This window comes from Cydia fagiglandana, chromosome 3 (genome assembly GCF_963556715.1).
Source record: "Cydia fagiglandana chromosome 3, ilCydFagi1.1, whole genome shotgun sequence".
NCBI lineage: Eukaryota > Metazoa > Arthropoda > Insecta > Lepidoptera > Tortricidae > Cydia > Cydia fagiglandana.
In genome coordinates, this window is record NC_085934.1 from 19,995,950 (window position 1) to 20,017,446 (window position 21,497).

Consider the following 21,497-nt stretch of genomic DNA (forward strand, 5'->3'; position numbering starts at 1 on the left):
TTGGCCGTTTCACAAGTCAACTATACCATATTCGAAGTATTTTCCATGTAAAAGCAATTAACGAAATCATTATTTTATAAGATCAGTCTTCTTGTAAGATGGATTTTCATAAAGTTTATTAGGTAAAACTGACACATTTCTAATTCTAATAACAAAACTTCCGTGAGACACAGACATATTAAATATACCCTCGGTACGGAGTGAAACATGTCGAGCGTTTTTCGACTTAAAATACGTGAGTGACCCGTTTTTAGGGTTCCGTACCCAAAGGGTAAAACGGGACCCTATTACTAAGACTTCGCTGTCCGTCCGTCCGTCCGTCCGTCCGTCTGTCACCAGGCTGTATCTCACGAACCGTGATAGCCAGACAGTTGAAATTTTCACAGATGATGTATTTCTGTTGCCGCTATAACAACAAATACTAAAAACAGAATAAAATAAAGATTTAAATGGGGCTCCCATACAACAAACGTGATTTTTGACCAAAGTTAAGCAACGTCGGGAGGGGTCAGTACTTGGATGGGTGACCGTTTTTTTTGCTTTTTTTTGTTTTTTTTTTTTGGATTATGGTACGGAACCCTTCGTGCGCGAGTCCGACTCGCACTTGCCCGGTTTTTTTAAATCTACATACCTATTTGCTATCCACGTTTATTCAAAGAATTTCAGCCAGACAAAAATTTTTGGAACAACTTTTAGTTAGGATCCAATCCCGAATACACTAAAAACTAACTGTTTCATACAAATAGACTAAATTTTATCAGAAAAGTTTCTATTTATATTGGGCAACTTACTAATGCACAGTGCCGCGGCGTAGATACACATCCGCTCCTTCATCCGTCACGCTGGCCGTGATGAGCGTGCACAACGCGGTCGTAAACCCGACGTGCTTGATGTGCAGATACGTTGACACCACCTGTATGTAAGAGTACGTACAGCTGCAGAGATAGCTGACCCCCTCTGCAAACAAATTTCTATGCAGGGGGTCAGTTATCTCTGCTGCTGACTGTACACAGGTTACGTGAGTAATCTTGCCTAATTAACTAATCCCACGAATTGACGTAGGCACTAATTTTTGCGAAAGCGACCGCCATCTGACCTTCCAAACCAGAGGGAAAACTATTAGGCCTTATTGACATTAGTCCGGTTTCCTCACGATGTTTTCCTTCACCGAAAAGCAACTGGTAAATATCAAATGATATTTCGTACATAACTTCCGATTCCGATAAACTCATTGGTACGAGCTGGGGTTTGATAAATAAGTTAATTGTAGAAGCCCTCATTTATCAGGGTTAGTTATCAATGTCAAGGATAACAATGCAAACTCCAACGCGCAAGGGAGCGCCTGTGAGCTGTAGAATTTTACATGAAGATTTGGTATTAAATTATTAAGTTTAATTTTTCGATTTAGACCACAAGGTGACTGGCTCTTCAGCGCGCAAGGTCCTGAATATTGTAAGCTGCTTATAATATCAACGCGTCTACTCAGTCCACTGTACCTCCTCGCCCTTGCAGCGGGTGAACAATTATTTTACGACTGGCTCGACCATGAGACCGGTTAGCACCTTGCAAGCCATCACCTTCAAATTGATGTCAATGCGCTGAAAGGATAAAATGGTTTAACGGGTCTTCATTAAAACATATTCCCCGGGTCGGGTCTTAAAACAAAGGGCTGGAGTCTTAACCAATACTAGATCACGCCTCTCAGATATGAGAATTCGACATGGAACCAACTGTGTACCTGCAAGATGTTGAGCATCTCTTGAACGAAGTCTGCATTGAGCATGGCCTTCATGCTCAAGTGGTAAGTCTGGAGATTAATGTAGCACTGCACGGCCAGACGCTGTGCTTCTATTGGGCTATCTTTAACTGAAATACCAGAATATTGAGTTATGAGCTTTATACAATATTTGTGGGTAAGTATTCCTTTTTCATCCGATGCAGGTATTATGAACAGTGTATGTTGCAAAACTTTCCAAAAACTGAGGTATGTAATCTAAAACTCCTGTTAAAGTTAATAAAAAATAGAAATTATTTTAGTTTTTGTGAAGTGAAATTAAGTTTTCACTTTCAAACGATTAATTTTACTTCCCATTCAAATAAAATGAGAAAATATTTTACTTAAGTAAGTATATGGATACTTTCGCAATTTTAGACGCTGTCTGCCGGATCATAACTATGTCTATCTAAAACCGACGGCAATCGTTTAAGACGTTTGCCCGAAGGAATAAAGTATAGGATCGCTATTGTCCCATGCACTTGGGTTTAGGGCAGTCTTTGAACTTACACTTTTTGTTAATATTCCTCAGAGCTGCAAACGTCTTCGGCTCCACAAGACTGTATGCCGCCTTCGGGATCTTCAGACAGAGGGCGGCCAGAGCTCGCAGCGTGTTCATCCGGATGTAGAACGCCACCGCTGCGACGTCGCTTAGTATCGCTGTTGAGGACAAATGTCAACATGGTCATTGGAAACTTGTTCTATTTATCTGTAAACTAAACACAATACCAGCTTCCACAATACCAGATAGTAATATATTAGAAGCGGTGGTGATTGACTGGATCTGACGTCCAACTATCGGTTCGGAGGTCGCGGGTTGAAATCCTAGCTCGTTCCAATGGGTTTATCGGAACTTAGATTTTTGTGATATTTTAAGTAGATACCTAAGACAAACAAAGACGTTACTCAAACATAGAGAAATTCATTTTTTACCACAAAGGGACTCTGTTGTTTGCAGTAAGGTTCATTATTGAGTGGGAAATTAAAACACGTCCTCTTGCTATGATATTTGTAATGCGACTAAATAAAAATGCATGTATAATGCTGTCACTAGGTATGATGATAGGTATTTGTGTGCGCCTTAACATACCGCCGGCCAAAGGACTACCAAGTCCTTTAAAAAAAAAACAATTATACATTTTAAGAAATTAAAAGCATGCAAATAGATTGATAGGTACATTAATCATTAATCTCTATTGGCAATAAGCATAGTTTTGTAACAGGTCTTTTCACCACACTATCACCACTTTTAACACTATACACTCGCGTTATATGATCTGGACCTGGATGTTTAGCGACTATTCGGCCGAGAGCCCATTTTCCAGGTGGAAGATTGTCGGTTTTAATGAGAACAATCTGTCCCTCTTTGAACTCTTCTACTCTTTTCAACCACTTTGGTCGCTGTTGCAAACGTGACAGGTACTCTTGCTGCCATCTACACCAAAGGTCTCTAACCAATTTCTGTGTATGCTGCCATCGTGATAGTGAGCTCATTCTAACATCTTTCAAGTCGGGTGATGGGACGTTTATGGGTGCTTCGCCGATCAGAAAGTGCCCTGGTGTAAGGGGTTCTATGCTGTCTGTATCGTCGTTATCAATTGGACATAACGGCCTTGAATTTAAGCATGCCTCAATTTCGCAAAGGATCGTGTTAAATTCCTCGAAGGTAAGGTGAGAGGTGATGATTCTTTTTAGGTGATGTTTCAGGGATTTTACACCAGCCTCCCACAAACCACCAAAATTCGGACTATAGGCGGGGATGAAATGCCATTGCGTACCATCTCTAGCCAAGGAATCGGAAATTTCACCAGCGAAATCTAGTTGTGCCTCTTTCCATGCATTAATCAATTCCTTATTGGCGCCAACAAAGTTTCGTCCTTGGTCGCTCCACAAATGGTTGCATCTCCCTCTCCTGGCCACAAATCTCTTGAAGGCAGCTATAAAAGATTCAGAAGTCAGGTCACTGACGAGTTCTAGATGTATGCATTTGACTGATAAGCATATAAATATAGCTACATACGTCTTAGTGGTCTTTGCTCCTCTACCCTTAGACATTAGGGTAGTGAAAGGTCCTGCAAAGTCGACGCCACTATGTAAAAACGGTCTAGCAGGCGTAACTCGTTCTCTTGGCAGGTCTCCCATCAACTGTGGTTTAGGTGCAGCGTTTTGTCTGACGCATACAAGGCATTTATTGACGTGAGCCCTTACCATATTCTTTGCCTTTATAATCCAAAATTTAGAACGTAAATAACTCATTGTGAGTGTTATTCCACCGTGCAAGGTCTTCAAGTGTGCGTCGGCTATTATGAGAGGAGTTAAGTTATTTCTGTTACCCAATATTAAGGGATGCTTTTCTTCGTTGTTTATGTTTGCAAGTCTAAGCCTTCCTCCCACTCTCAGTAGACCTTCTTCCAAATAGGGATTTAAAGATTTTATAGAGCTCCGTTTGTGTACTTGTTTGTTTGTCGTTAATCTATCTATATCTTCTCCAAATTCTTCTTTTTGTACAAGTCTTACACATATTTGCAGCGTTTGTTCTAAGTCGTGAGTAGTTAGATTTAAATTGTCTATGCTCAGTTTTTTCATATTCAGAAATTTGCGGCAATATGTGATTGTTTTTATTAATTCTTGTAAATTATCAAATTCTTTAAATTGGTCTGTCAAATTACTCTTCTTCTCGCTTGCATGCACGTTTAAATTTGTTTGTATCACATTCTTCCTTTCTATGTCAGTGGAAATGACATTAGGTCTTCTGTATTCTATTTCCTTTCTAGATAGCCATTCTGGCCCTTCCCACCAAAGCTTAGAAGCCTTCAAGTCGGACAAGTACATTCCTCTGGAAGCGATGTCGGCGGGGTTATCCTCTGAAGTGACATGATGCCATTGGTTTTGACTAACATTGTTTGTTATTTCCACAACTCTGTTTGCCACAAACGTTTTCCATCTTTGTGGTTCGCCGAAAATCCATGAAATTACAATTGAAGAGTCTGTCCATGCGAATATTTGTGAAGCTGGTATTCTCATAGCACGGCTGACTTGTCTTAACAATTTTGCCAACACAACAGCTCCACACAGTTCCAATCTGGGCAATGAGACAGTCTTCACGGGAGAGACTCTTGTTCTCGAAGCAATCAACCTTGTTCTAACTGTACCATCCGCCCCTTCTACTCTAATGTAAACGGCTGCCCCGTATGCGGAGATAGAGGCATCACTGAACCCGTGAATCTGAATATTTGCTCCTTCAGTGCTCAAAGTGTCAAGCCATCTATCAATACGGATCTCATCGACATGTCTCAAGTCTGCTCTTAATTGAAGCCATTCATCTTTTAAGGGTTGACTAAGTGCCTCGTCCCAATTCACCTTTGCTAGCCACAACTTCTGTATCAGTATTTTAGCCATCAGGACACACGGTGAGATCCAGCCCAGAGGGTCAAACAGTTTCTGGATATCCGACAAAATTGTTCGTTTGCTGATGTGATTGTTTACTTCTGGAAGGTTAAGGTTGTACTCGAATTGGTCTGTTCCCATGTTCCATTGAATACCAAGTGCCTTGATCGTGCCGTCCATGTTTAAATCCAGATGCGCGTTAGCTGATCTGTCTTCGGGCTTCAAACTTCGCATAAATTCAACACTATTGGATGACCATTTTTTTAGCTGAAATCCACCCTTTCGCATAACTTCTTGCAATTGGTTGCTAGCTTCTATGGCTTGTTCGGTGGTGTCACATCCCGACATCAGGTCGTCGACGTAGAAGTCTTCTGTGATCATCTTTGCTGCAACAGGAAACTCGTCTCCTTCATCTATAGCCAGCTGTCGCAACGTTTTAACTGCCAGATATGGAGCTGAAGCTGTTCCAAAAGTTACGGTAAGGAGACGGTAATCTTCTATTTCCTTGTCGCTGCTACTTCTCCATAAAATTCTTTGATAGTCGGAATCTTCTTTGGTTGTCAGCACCATCCGGTACATCTTGTGAATGTCTGAGACGAAGCATATAGCGTGCATTCGCCATCTCATTATCAAACTTCGCAAATCTTCTTGTATAACTGGCCCAACCAGAAGGTCGTCGTTTAATGAGAAACCATTGGTACCCTTACACGACGCGTCATAAACGACGCGCGTTTTTGTAGTTTCCTTCTCTTCTCGAATAATTGCATGGTGGGCTAAGTATACACTCTTCTTTGTATGTATTTCTTCGGTTGGTACCTTTTCCATGTGCTTCTGTTCGATGTAATCGTCAATCACCTTTACATATTCTTCTTTGAGCTTTGGCATTTTTAGAAATCTTCTCTCTAGTTGTATTAATCTGTTCTGTGCTATTTCTCGTGTATTTCCTTCACATGCTCGTGGTACTTCTGTCTTTAAAGGTAATTTGACGATGTATCTTCCTTCTTCATTTCTTTTGTAGGTACTTTCGTAGATTCTTTCACATGTTTGTTCTTCTTCAGTTAATGTTCTCTTTGTATCTGGTTCTACTTCCCATATAGTCTTCAGTAAATCATCAACATCGACTTGATGATGCATCGTAATGAAAGATTTTTCTTGTGTACTTGTATCCGTGTCTCCATTATCTCCAAACAAGATCCAGCCAAAGTATGTTTTCTGAGCACATGGTGTACCCGGTGGACCCTTGATTATTGGTGTATTTTCTTGGATAATCTGTGCATATACTTTCACTCCAAGGAGAAGATCTACTGGACCTGGTGTATTATAACTTGGGTCAGCCAGGTGTAGATTTTGTATGTGAGACCAGTTGCTTGTATTCATAGTTTTCATGGGCATTTGAGTGGTCAATTGCTTAGAAATCACATAGGCTCGAAGCTGTATGGAATACGACGTTTGATATTGCGACGAAACCTGTAATTGAACCACTTGATTTGCGTTCGCCTTTATAGGCCCCAATCCAGTTATGCTTGCTCTTGTTGACTCTCTTTTAAGTTTGAGTAATTGAGCCGCTTTCTCACTGATGAAAGATGCCTGTGAGCACGGGTCGATAAGAGCTCTCAGTGCAATGGTGTGACCTTGCTCACTCTTTACGTTTACGATTGCGGTTGCTAATAAGCCATCACTATGTCTAGCTGTGTGATGAGATGCAATTGCCACGGTAGCTTGAATTTCTGGTTCAGTCTCGTTGACCTTGGAGAGCGTCGGTTGAGTCTTGCTATCTTGTTCTGCTGTTTCCGGACTCTTGGAGACATGGACGAGTGAATGATGGCGCTTGCGACATATACGACATGACATGGGCAGTCGACACTTGAAAACCGCATGTCCTGGTGCTAGACAATTATAACACAGCCTATTGTTTTTTGTATATTCACATCTCTCAGTGGGTAGCATTTTTGTAAAGTCTTTGCAATGAGCGAGTGTGTGATTACCTTTACACATGACACAACTCTTCTCTGTGTGTGATTCTGTAGCGTGGAACGTGCGTTCTTTGTTTACTGTTCTTTCGCGCGGAGTTGATGAAGCAGCGGTGATGAGCTCGAGCGTTCGGAATTTAGCTTCCAGAAATTTGACGAAGTCTGTCCACTTGGGTAATTCCTCAGAATCGTCCTTGTGAGCATACTCCTCCCAATCCTTATGTGACTCCGGGTCCAATTTCTGCACTACCAGAAAAATGATTAAAGGATCCCAGGAATCGGTGGCCATGTCCAAATTTTGTAAACTATTTAAGCATTCAGTTGTAGTATCCAATAATGATTTCAGTTGAGTGGCCGACTGAGTATTTAATTTCTTTTGCATAAATAACCGCTTCAATACAGAATTCACTATTAACTTTTTGTTTCCATACCGCTTTTGAAGAATGTCCCACGCTTGTGTATAATTACTTTCGGTAATTTGAACGTGCTTTAAAATCGCCTCTGCCTCGCCGGATACACTGGTCTTCAAATAATGCAATTTTTGTACATTACTAAGCGACGCATTGTTATGCACAATAGACAAAAACAAATCTTTAAAAGTGGGCCATTGTTCATAACCACCGGTAAAACTTGGAAGTTGAATTCGAGGTAATTTTCCCACTTGGTTATCCGAGTTACTTATATTGGGGTTGATTTGTTTTGTGTTGCTGTTCAATAAGTCCTTAAGATCGCCTTCAATGTTCAGGTATAAATCTTCGTAAATAAAGTATTCTTCGTTAATAAAATATTGCGTAACAGCTCGTTGTTCGCGTGGCATAACCTTTATAAGTTCTTGATGTGTTTGTTTGAACGTCGCCCAGTACTGTTGTAAGCAACTTAATCTCGCCTCAACATAGCCTCTTGTTAATCGTGCCTTAGGGCATTTCTTTAAATTCACTTGTGTTTTCTGAAGTAAACTTGCCGTATCTTGCAAAACAGTCATCAATTGATCCGCCGTAGCCATTTTTCGTAACTTTAATCTTCACTTATTCACGTAAAAACACAAGTAAACACAATGTTTTGAAGTAAATTATTTAAGTTGAAACTAAATTGCATTGAAGTCGTATCGTTTTAACTTGTTTCTATCGCCTTGTTTATCACATTCTTTTGTTCTCGCGACCAGGGGGCCGATTTTTGAATTTCGATCATTCGATTTCGTCACTCGAAAATCGGTGGAAAACGGCAAAATGCTAATTTTTGAAATACGAGCGATGGAAATTTGGAATCTAGTGGTATTGACCACTCGATTTCAATTCTATTAGTAGAATTTAAACGCCTAGTAGTAGAGATATAAGTTAACGAAATACACGAAATCGAGTGGTCGAATTTCAAAAATCGGCTACCAGGTGTCCGATGGCGGGCGCTCGATGCACTTTTTCCTTATCCGGTTCGAAGGACCATATGTTGTTTGCAGTAAGGTTCATTATTGAGTGGGAAATTAAAACACGTCCTCTTGCTATGATATTTGTAATGCGACTAAATAAAAATGCATGTATAATGCTGTCACTAGGTATGATGATAGGTATTTGTGTGCGCCTTAACAGACTCGATAACATTGGTGTCCGACATGCGCGCTGCAGAGGGCAACAGCTTGGTCATGTTGGCGACTCCCATCGCCGCATCAGCCAGCAGATCCACGTTAGATCCGAGGAGTTGGTGGCAGAAGACCAGGTCTGTTCCAGTCTGGTATAGAGCCTGATGATATACAGCAGCACTCAATTAAGTTGACGCGCTACTAGGCCTGCTACGATTTAGGTACGCGCACTTTTTTATATATAGCCTAGAACTGCTAATTCTAAACTGGTTCCACAAACATTCGATAAAGTATAGTATTGGGTCTCAAACTTGTTTGACCAACCGTTCCTCACCAACAGGAGCAGAAGTTGACGTTTAAATAAGATTTCATGAATTTCATGATACATAGGCCTCCGGGGTCTACCCACAAGTATTATTAACTGCAAATGCCACTGACAGGTACATAATATCTACGTTTCATTCTTAGCTTATGTGAAAGTTTTGTGGTCAGATTATATCTCATCAGTTTCCTTAGATACGCGTAAAATGTGAAGCACGCTACATACGTCTCTGCCGCTAGACGAGAAGGATATCTTGGTGAGCACAGCCAAGCAGTAGGACTTTAACATCGGCAGCGCCATCTCCAAGTATGCCACCAGCCGCAGAATACATCCGGACTCGTATACATGAGACGCGTTCTCATCGGTTTCGACGTAGTTTTTGAGAATGTTTAACACCACCGCGTGAACGTCGTGGAACTCGTACGACTATTCAAATTATAAATTTTAAGGTTAGTTGTAGTTACTGATGTGCCAGTGGAAAGTTTAAAAGAGTGCGAATTTCTACAAAGGTAAATTTCGGAAGCTTCTTATGCTTTAGTATAGAGATTGAAAACTTCCTGTTCCAATATAAAAAATTCTTTGAAATATTACAAAAAAAAGCTTCAGAACAGATCCTACTTTTAGGAAATTTTCCACAATCTGTAGATCGGTACTAGGCGTAAATTCGTACAATAACAGCTGTTCAATATTTATAAGTTCAGGGGAAAAAATAAATTTGTTTGCAGTTTACTGACCTCTAAAATATCACAAAGATCCGTCACCCCCGTGGAAGATCTAAAAGTCCTCTGGACTACCTCATCATTGTACCGACATATCAGCTGATCCATCGTCTTAAATGCTGCATGTTGTATGGCCAGAAATTTGCTTTGCATCAATGCTAGGAGTGAGGGCCAACTGAATTGCTTGTTAGTGGTTACTTCTGAAGCACAGACCGGGTCATTTAGTAGGTTGCTGAGGGTCTACGAAAAAGTAAGTAATTAACTACTTAATTAGTCCGCAAAACATACATGGGCATAACGACTGAATTTGCATTAGAACCTCGAAGAAGACGCGACTACAGTAATCAAGCTAAAACCAAGCAATCTGAAATAGCAAAAGCGGTTCGAAAAAGGTATAAATGCCTTCAATCTAGCTTAGAGAATTTGACGGTTACATTAAGGAAACTAAGCAGTCAGTCTTGTTACCTACCTGAATATAGAATATTTAGAATAAAACAGAACACACACACTACACAGCACTGCTTACGTACCTGCAGGCAATTCTTTTGCACATCAGGGTCAAGACAGTTCTTCATCCTCGAGAAAAGGCTGTTCAGGATATTGACAGACAGCAGTTGTTCGCAACCGAGCGGTTCTCTGGTCAGCTCTGATAGAACTAGTGATGCAAATTCTAGGACGAATATATCTTCAATCTGTAAGTTGTGTTAAAAATAAACGGTCTCAATTTTACCTAAACAAAAAATATCTGCAACAACCTTTGGCCAAAATGACCAAATGCTTACCATTAAAGTAATTTTACTCTAGCCCACCCACACCCGATTCAAAGTTCCTATATCCGTATATACGGGCGGCATTACCAAGCTAAATAATAATGGAAACTTAATGGACCAGTCAAAACCCAGAGCGAGAATCACTGTCCTTCCTCCCTCAAGCGCCTGCTTCACTCCATAAAACCTCAGTTTTTTAATATCCATATATGATTTAATGACGAGATATGTTTCTTCTTCGTTGGTAAGGGCTTTCGCGTCTGCCCGGAAAGAAACAAGTATCGGTACGAGTTTAAATACGTTTTGGATCATGCTGAGAATCTGGCTTATTTGTTGAGAGTTACCTTCACCAACATGAGCGCGATCTTCCTCAAGTTCTGCGGGTCTACCAGCACTTGTTCCGGGCCGCCCGGCAGTTGGCAGAGCTGCGCTAGAGCTTTTAATGCGAACCTGGCGCAAACATAGATTCATAACTTAAGTAATTTTATCTTTATTTGACCTCAGATATGCGTGGTTAAAATATTTCGTATTCCTCGTGAGCACCTTGTATAGGACAAATTGACTAAATCCCATAGTAATCTCACTAGGTAAGGCTTGTGTTGTGGGTACTTAGACAATATATTAATCTAGCTAGGTCATATCTCTGGGAAAACGCGCATTTTTGAGTTTTTATAATTATGTTTTGCGAGCAAACCTCGGTCTCCCAGATGTTAAATACATAGAATCTTAGAGCATTCAGTAACTGGAGACGCCTTGGCTGTCATTTTCTGTACTTACAAAACATTCTGCTGATTATTGCGGGAAGGGGACGTCAAATGTACCTACTGCTATTTCTACATGATTTGTACGTAACTTTTTTTTAAATTGAGAATCAAGAAACAAACGGTCATTTACATTAATGCGTAATGGTAACATACAAATAGCCATGTCAGTCCATACAAAAGTTTGCACAATTGCAAGGATTTCGGCAGAGGGGTAATCTCTTAAAGGCGACTCTGGTTATTAAACGCTCTAAGCATTGAATATAATCGAATGACTCAAATTTTCTAACTTTTCGAACCTGTGGGTTTGTACACCTACTTTTTCCATGTGTGAGGTGACCTTATGGGTATCTTACGAGGATCTAATTATACCGTGGATTTTATTGGTAACCCGGCACTCAATCATGAAGAAAATGTAAACCACAAAGGACGTGGGACGTAAAAGTTTTGCGTTTCTTAAAATCAGAACTTCGTGATTGTTGGAAAGGTGTGTACGAGTAGACTAGGAAGAAGAAGGCGAACCTGCGAATATTTAGCTCACGGTGTTCTACGTGTGGTAAGATGCAGTCGATCGCGTTCAGATTGAATAGCACGTAGCGGTTCTCAATATCTTGAGCGGAGAACTTTGTAATCGCTTGAAGTGTCTGCAGGAAAGAAATTGTAGTTCCAGGCAATTTTAAATAATGTAATGTATACTGAAAACTTGAGATATAGATTTTAGCGCTTTTAAAAATGTAAAATTTTTGATTTTCCGAGTATAATTAATTTAATTTTATACTTTATAATTTGGTTGGTGTTTAATAGAATTAAACCCTGATCGGTTGCCATGACTAGGTAAAGTACCTATACTGTAACACCTGTAGGTAGCAATACGGTTGTTACGAGTAGGTGGATTATTGGAAAAACGGATTTCATTCAACAAACCGTGTAGATACTGTGGCTAACATGTTACCTGACATAGTATCTCCGGTTCAGTAGACTTCAAAAGCAGTATCGAAGTGTGAGCACTCTCCGGCGTTATCGTATACGCGTGGAAAGTAAGGTCTTTCTTCCCCGCCAGCTTATTATCTTGTTCCTTTTGCAACGGCTTTGCCATTATCAAAGAAAATATTATACAAAAATCAAACTAAAATAAATACAAATTCTATGGAGTGTAGAAGTAAAGGAGAGCTATCTTTTATGATAAGACGGTTGTAAAAGTGTCCAGCTGTCAGTATAAAGAATAGTTCGAAATCTCTCCGGTGGCGCTAGTAGGTAGTACTGGGAACTAACATGAATTTAGACCTTATTGACTGAGTGAAGTGCGCTGTCAGTTTTTTGAAATTTTATTTAAAATTTTCATAAATTGATTTATTAAATTTAGGATTTCCTTGTGTAGTAAAACTAGCCGCCCCTGTCTCAGTACGCATCATATAGACTGCCACCTCTGTTATCTAGCCACCTCGGGCCTGGGCTTACCAGGCCTTAAGCCCCACATTCACACTCCTACCTTGTAGGCCGCCTCGTAGTCCGCCTCGTTGGGTAGGATTGTGTATGGGGGTTGCGGACTACGAGCCGTCCTACAAACGGCTAAACGGTAGGACGGCTCGTAGTCCGCAACCCCCATACACAATCCTACCCAACGACGTGGACTACGAGGCGGCCTACAAGGTAGGAGTGTGAATGTGGGGCTTTAGGGCAAATCCTCCGCTATAGGATATATTTTCTATAGTAAAAATGGGAAAAGTTTGCATCGTAAACAGTTGCCAAAGTGGGCGTAAGAGGAAAAAACAGAAAAATGTTACGAAATCCGTATCTTTTTTCCAACCAACGGTAAGTATGTAATTTTCACTACACCTTATAAAACAAAGTCCCCCGCCGCGACTGTCTGTTCGTGGGTTTGAATGTATCTTTGCGATAAACAAACTACTGGACGGTTTCAGTTCGATTTTCATGCGGTTTTCACCTATCAATAGAGTGATTCTTGAGGAAGGTTTACTTATATAATTTGTTGACTAGTGCGAAGCCGGTCGCTAGTTATTTAATAAAATATTATATTGTGATTTTTATATTTTTCTTATAAATTTCACAATTTCACTTCAACAATTCTTCATTTTTCTATTAATTCTCAGACTCCGGCACGGTTGGAAAGTTGGAAAAAGTCGTTAGGAATTGCATTAAAAGCAAATGATTATATTTGCCATCTTCATTTTAAAGAAGAAAATATAAATATGTACGAAAAGTTAACTATTAAAGGAGAGCTCAAATATATTCCTACACAAAGAAAAACGCTTAAGGAAGAAGCTGTGCCCACGATTGAGCATCAGTTTATTCCCATTCCCGAACATGAACTCCAAGCCAATACTATTCACATAGAGGAATCTTTCGAACCATACCCCAATCAACCTAAGGACGAGCAGCAACAACAAATCAATGCCGAGCAACAGGAATTATCAGAAGATCAAAATGATTCTAATTATTTAATGGATTATGAAATGATACAACAGGACTTTGCGGAACCATTGTTTAGTCAATATCAGGATACTAATGTAACAATAAATCCAATAGAGAATTTTAAAAGTAAGTTTCGGGCATTTTCGTTGTTGCCGCCTTTTTGGCTACATGCAGAAAATCCTAATGGGCTGGAATTTATGCGAATGGATCCAAAAACTCAGAAGATTAAACATCATATACGTTTAAACGATGATCTAACTGTCACTGTAAGTGTTTATTAATGTAACAATAAAATTCGGTTGGCATGATTTGAATTTGTAACGAAACATAATTGCTATTTAATTGCAGGTAATTTTTCCCAATAATGAACAATTGCCACTAAAGGAGAAAATTAATTCATATGACAACACCTACGATTACTTAAAATCGGTTGAAAGATGGCCTTTGTGCGTTGGTACTCAGATTGACGACAATAAGTAAGTTTTGGTAGATTGTTAACCAAGGGATGAACGCAGTGAGAGTATAGTCCGAGGCTAAAATGATGCCATTCACCCGAGTTAAACACTCTTCTTTTCATTTCGAATACGAGGAACCTAGCCCCAAAGCTTGTACTATGGGTGTAGGCGATAATACAACTGTTTGCAGTCGTCTTATGAATATATATACCATAATGTAACAGTTGTATTTAAAATAAAAGGATAACTCGTAAGCCTAACTTTGATTTTATTTAACATTTTTGTCATTAAAAATATTGTATGTAACGGTACATTAAATAGGTCTTAATTCTTGAACCTATCCTATTAAAACTCGACTTTTATGTGTATTTTAAGAACCCTTATTATGTAGGTACCTGTAGATTAAAGCACTATTTATACATAAACAATGGTACAGGAGAATAATAAAAGATAAAAACGAATTTATCTAATAATTACATCAATTTTCAGATTTTGTAAAGGTGTGATTATTGGTGATGATACTTACGAAAGAAATCAACAGTACCCAAGATGTAAATCTTGTCGAATATTACGAAATCGTTTGCAGAACCGTAATTCCACTTCAACTCTATTACAAAAAATGGCAGAAGCTAAACGGCGCGCTTCAAATCTTGTACATAAATGCAAGCGTCTGAAGAGGACGGTAAGTCTTATGCCGGCTACATACGTAACGATAAAACTGTGCAGTCCGACTGTGCAGATAAATCGAACCGTGTGTATGACAAATCGTTACGATAATCGACAATCGGACAATCGGACTGCACAGTTTTATCGCAACGATTTATCGTTACGTATGTAGCCGGCATTAAAGCCGTAACAGACTACCGCACCGCGCCACGACCTTGATGGTGCGGTTAAAATATCTCTTTCACGCTCCAAATTATAGCTACATCCTTAGCCCCCTCCAGACTATGCGCGTGAATCGCGGGCGAAGCCGCGAACGCGAGTGTGGAGTCGATTTCGCAGGTCTGCGTTCTGGACTCCACACTCGCGTTCGCGGCTTCGCCCGCGATTCACGCGCATAGTCTGGAGGGGGCTCTTAACGCACGTACGGCGACCACCTTACGACTATCGATACGTGCGCCGCACCGCACTAAAGTCGCGGAATGGTGCGGTAGTCTGTTACGGCTTTTTATCAAAAACATATTAAATAAATAAATATTAGGGGACATCTAAATAAATAAATAAATAAAAAGTCATTTATTGTCGCAACAAAACTTACAGCAACAAATCGAACAAAGAGAAAACAAAAAAGGTTACAGCTTACATTATAAGGTTAAAGTCCGATAGGGTTATTGACTGTATATAAAATATAGAATATATTTAATTAACGAGATATACAAGGAGAATGTAATTTTAACGTGACATCGTGTCGTGTGTGCGTTCATATACACTCCATAGTCGCTAACCGTTCCGACACGTCGCAAAAAAAAAAAGAGAACTTGATTTGACTTGACAGTCAACCACCCTATATAAAGGCAATAAGCATTAATTACAGCACAAAGCAGAATAGCGATAAGTATACATACATCTTTTAATAACTATTTATATAATAGGTATAACATTTAGAACTATTTGTTAATGTTTAATTCCTAAGTGCGACAATAGGCTCGGGACTCAGCTTATGCCGCGAGTCTGGCGACTGCACAGCGCTGTTTTTCAGCCCGTACCTGTCTCTAAGCGTATAAAAAAAAAATTGCTAGCTATAGGGGAATACATGCCTTCGTAGCCTGTATTAACAAGATCTAAAGGCCCCTGTACACAATGGGCCAGCGCCGGCCAGGCCAAGGGACGCTGCCATGCGGTAGAATGAGATAGCAATATCACTTGCTCCCTCTAACGCATAAATGCGTCCCCCAGACTAGCCCACGCTGGCCCATTGTGTATTGGCCTTTACACAGGTCAACCTAGCCCCAAATTAAGCAAAAGTTGTACTATGGGTACTAGGCGACGCTATAATATACTGTATTTGTATAATTGAAGACGTAAAATAATACAAAAAGAAACTTGAGCAAGAAGTTTTCATACATATTTTTCGAAATCATTTCGAAGTCCCTTAAGGCGTATCCAGATTAGTAAATTTTTCGCCAATCTGATTCAATTGCCCGATCGAATCAGGATCGAAGTGCGGATGCAAATACCAATTTGGCTCGCCGAATTCAACCGCCGATAATGACCGATATTACCGATAAAATGAAGTGCAGATGCAAGAATACCAATTTGTGAGGCCAGTCTGGATACCATTTCTGGATTTTTTCAATGTAGAGGGCTCTAATATCACCATAAATCTAAAATTAGAGATTGACGCCAATTTCATTTCTGATAAAATCAACCGATTTGATCAGTCCCGTCTGGATACCACTTTACTTAGCTGTTGTTTTTTATTCGCACACCCGCTTATAGACCAACAAGAAATTGTAGAAATTAAAAAGTGGCAACATCGTAGTGTCGTCCCTTTCAAATCAATCTAAGAAAACGGGACGACACTACGATGTTGCCACATTTTAATTACTACAATATCTTGTCGGCTTATAACTTTATACATTGTACCTACTTGAGTAACGAATTTCATATCGACCGTTCATATAATTGCAGAATATCCAATTAAGGGAGAAAATTTCCTTGGCTAAGGCGCAGTGTGCAAAGAAATCGGATACCGTAGTACAAGCATCTATTTCAAAACTACCTGAAGAATTTCAAAATGCCGTGAGATCATGTTTTGAAGCCGCGAAAAAAAATAATACAAAAGGTCGTCGATATACGTTAGAATGGATTTATGAGTGCATGTTGATACGTATAAAAAGCAGGAATACGTATGAATTTATACGTAAAAGAAATATTTTACCCCTTCCTTCTGTACAAACTTTAAATAAGTATCTCAGCAAAATCAGCTGTTCTGCATATGGATTCCAATCCTCTACTTTCTTTAGTTTAAAAGAAAGATGTGAGGCGATGAAGAAGGAGGAGAAACGAGGAGTTATTTTAGTGGATGAAATGAAATTAAGTGAAGGCGTTTATTTTGATTCTCAAACCATGAAATTTAATGGTTTTGTTGACCTGGGGCAACACACTCCAGATAATTTAAAAAATACAACAGCGGACCATGCTTTGGTGTTCAAGTTTGTGCCTTTTCGAGGTAGATGGGTTCAAGCCTTAGGTTGCTTTTTATCGAAAAATTCATGCAAAAGCGAACCGCTACATAAACTAGTTTTAGAGTGTATTGTTTTAATGGAAAACAGCGGAATTTGTGTTGATGCTGTCGTGATGGACGGTGCACCTTGGAACCGAGGAGTATGGAAAATATTCGGTGTAAATGAAGACACTGTTAGCTGTGAACACCCTTGTGACTGCTCACGACGGTTATGGATGATTTCAGATTTTAATCATTTAGTGAAATGTTTTCGAACATCTACTTTGGATGATAAGCTACAAGAGTTCAAGGTTAATTAAGAGTAATGCATGAGTAATGATAATTTTAAAAATATACAAGGTGTAATTATTACATCTGACCAAACTCTGAGGGGTGAATATGTAGGTCATACTGAACAACTTTTACTATAGCCAACCCTGAAATCACGAAAAAGAAATCGCCTGTTTAATAGAAAACATTGACTCTACTGATTCACCGCAATATGTATGAGACAGCAGATTTTTTTTCACGATTTCGGGGCTGGTCCCATAGTATAAGTTGTTAAGTATGACCTATATTCACCCCTCAGAGTTTGGTCAGAGATAACAATTTCGCCTTGTATAAAATGATAATACGAAGTCAAACTAATGTAATATTCTTTTTTCAGACCCCTTACGGAACTGTGAAAAAAAGACATTGGGAAGCGGTATTAGAGGAAGAGAATTATCGTCAGCCTAACTTAAAAATCGCTTACAAGTTAACACCAGCGCATTTGAAACCGAAAGGTTTTCAAGTAATGAATGTTCCTCTTGCAACTGAAGTATGTACCTATAAATATAATCAATAATTTTCATTGATTGTCCGGATTTATTTCGTAGGACTTTCGGCTCATCAAAACTAATATTATTAATCTTATAAAAACAGGTGTTTGGTCACGAAATTTCGGTCGCCATGGCTCACTATCAACCCTATTGCGAGGAATTGAAGGATTCAACTGCAACACAAAAATTTATTGATCTTGTATTCAATTTGATACAAGCTATGTCTTCGCGTATACCAAGAGATGCTCTGTACGTGAATGAAAATTGCAGACGAAGAAAGGTAAGAAATAGTTGGCGATTAAAATTAAGGTCAATGCGGAGAAGACCGTCTATCAGCTAAGTCCGTCTACTCACTATAACATTTAAGGGAAGACCGTCATAAAGAAAGACCGGCCGGACGGTGCCTTAAACCAGAAGTAGCCAACCTTTTAATGTATTTTTGTTAGTAGATACCTCTTATAGTGAAGAATATTTTATGCCGATTATAATTAGAATTAATATAATTATGCGTTGCTGGTAGTGAATATTATGTGTTAATGTTAATATGCCGGAACCGCCGCCGCCTCGCAACCTGAATATATCCCTTGGCACCTATACAGCCTATACTGTAATTTTTAGTTTAATATAAAAATTAGGAACATTTAAAAATTTGTATGGAATATATTTTTTGCTCCTTACTAATATCTGTAAATGTCTACTACTGACTATACTTTTGTGTAGAGAAGCGGCCGTCCCCTTTCCTCTTAATATTTCATTGTATAGCTTTGAATCTTGTTTACTTAATGAAGAAATACTTTTTTCAGGCGATCCAGGAATTTTTAGAATTCCTTGCAGACTGGGAAAAGCTCGAAAAAAAAATACCTGTGTCAAGGAGCACGTTAACTGGATTAAAAGTAACTTGTAAAGTTTTGTGATACAACAAATTGTAGACTTGTGATACAATTTACATATTTGTAAGAATTTTCCACTACAAATTTGTTACTTGTGGTACGCACATTTGTATTATTACAAACTTGTAACTTGACACTTGTAAAATTGTAATTGTAAGTTTTGTGGGATAGGCCACTGTCCTTACATGCCTGTTGCAAAGTTAGTACTATTATAAATGCAAAAGTGTGTCTGTTACCTCTTCACGCTTAAACCGCTGAACCAATTTAGATAAAATTATGGAGATAGTTTGAGACCCGAGGTCCTATATTTTTTATTGAATAATAATTTTGACTTGTTTTCAGAGATTTTTCTCCGTCATGAGATATTCGTGTGGAGGAAACGATCACCCTGATCCCAAAATGTTTGCACAAGTTTACCGATTGGCGTCTTGTTTTTCCCTAATACGCCCTCCGAAAGGTTGTAACGTTTCCGGCAAAGATTTGCTGAAGAACTTACTAGGAGCAAAGGATATGGTAACTGGTTCAAACGAGGCTAAGCAAGCATGGCTGGAAAGCCTCGACCATATACTAGATAATGGTGAACCATTGATTGATGGTTATGAAGACCATGACTACAACGAGGCTGTCACCAGTGACGCGGTGCAGTCTTACATTGCTGGGTACATCGTCCGCAAATTGCGAAAAATCGTAAAATGCAATAATTGTTTGAAACTCATACAAATGAGTCCCAATGAGGGAAAAATGTTAATGAGAAACGACGTAATCGATAAAATGGATTTATACGGCGGGTTAATTTATGCTAGTGACGATCTATTCAATCTGACCAAAATGATAGAGAAATGTGTGTTAAGAGCAATAAGCAAAGCTTTAACCAATATGGAGACGATCAGTGAAATTACGCAAGAATTACAAAAAGAAACATTGATAAAAGTTGGATGTGCCGACCATTCCAAACAAGTATCAAAAAAAATTATCGATATGTACGTAGTTATGCGAGCCCACTTTCTGGCAAAATATGAAAATAAACGTTACGACGCAGCCAAAACCAAAACTAAAATGAACAGGAAAAATGCCAAGTTATTGTCTTAATTACTAGTAGTTCGCCCCGAACTAAGAACTCGTATTCGCTGAAAACTACCGCGCAGCGCGCACACTCAGGTTTTGATTTCCAACTCAATCTCACTAGTGATACCTACTAATACTTTATATACGAGATTACCGCCACGTGGGATGTTGACTCGACGATCATTGTTGCGATAGTCGTCTCGGTTTTTTTTCCGTCATGAGATATTCGTGTGGAGGAAACGATCACCCTGATCCCAAAATGTTTGCACAAGTTTACCGATTGGCGTCTCGTTTTTCCCTAATACGCCCGGTTGTAATGTTTCCGGCAAGGATTTGCTGAAGAACTTACTAGGAGCGAAGGATCTGGTAACCATTGATTCATGGTTATGAAGACCATGATTACAACGAGGCTGTAAACCAGTGACGCGGTTCAGTCTTACATTGCTGGGTACATCGTCCGCAAATTGCGAAAAATCGTAAAATGCAATAATTGTTTAAAACTCATACAAATGAGTCCTAATGAGGGAAAACTGTTAGTGAGAAACGACGTAATCGATAAAATGGATTTATACGGCGGGTTAATTTATGCTAGTGATGATCTATTCAATCTGACCAAAATGATAGAGAAATGTATGTTAAGAGTAATAAGCAAAGCTTTAACCAATATGGAGACGATCAGTGAAATTACGCAAGAATGACTAAAAGGAGCATTGATAAAAGTTGGATGTGTCGACCATTTCAAACATATATTAAAAAATGTTATCGATATGTACGTAGTTATGCGAGCCCACTTTCTGGCAAAATATAAAAATAAACGTTACGCCGCAGCCAAAACCAAAACTAAAATGAATAGGAAAAATGCCAAGTTATTGTCTTAATTACTAATAGTTCGCCCCGAACTAAGAACTCGCATTCGCTGAAAACTACCGCGCAGCGCGCACACTCAGGTTTTGATTTCCAACTCAATCTCACTAGTGATACTTAGGTAAGTAATACTTTATATACGAGATTACCGCCATGTGGGATGTTGACTCGACGATCATTGTTGCGATAGTCGTCTCAGCGGACGGTCTCATAGCGAAGAGTCTCGACCAACACCTAGAGACTGGATCAAGGGTCAGATGCAGGCAAATTGTGACAAAACATTCGCTGATGTTAACAAGAAATAACTCAAAATGTAGTCAATATGATGGGTGCTGAGAAAGGGGCGGCTAACAGGGCCTGGGGCCTAGGGCGGCAAAGACTGCAAATCCGCCACTACATTATACATATATAAAAATGTGTTCGGGTGTTTTTTTTTGTTTTGTAAGTGTTTTTATATTTTACTTTTATATTAATATTAAAAACGAAAAACAAAAAGAGCCTTTTATTTCTCGCCGGTAAAACAAACA

At 39.3% G+C, this 21,497-nt stretch overlaps 1 protein-coding gene and 1 pseudogene across 1 annotated transcript; one reads left to right on the forward strand and one right to left on the reverse strand.

The window, feature by feature from the left end:
- LOC134680366 (uncharacterized) overlaps nt 1-12,378 on the reverse strand; it is a 36,921-nt pseudogene extending 24,543 nt beyond the window's left edge.
- A 592-nt stretch (nt 12,379-12,970) lies between these two features.
- LOC134680320 (uncharacterized) lies at nt 12,971-19,949 on the forward strand. Its single transcript, XM_063539434.1, has 6 exons — nt 12,971-13,972; nt 14,055-14,182; nt 14,651-14,843; nt 17,998-18,150; nt 18,255-18,431; nt 18,955-19,949. Exons 1-6 carry the CDS (start codon nt 13,484-13,486, stop codon nt 19,063-19,065), a joined length of 1,251 nt encoding a protein of 416 aa, XP_063395504.1. The 5' UTR covers nt 12,971-13,483; the 3' UTR covers nt 19,066-19,949.
- Nucleotides 19,950-21,497: the final 1,548 nt, after the last annotated feature.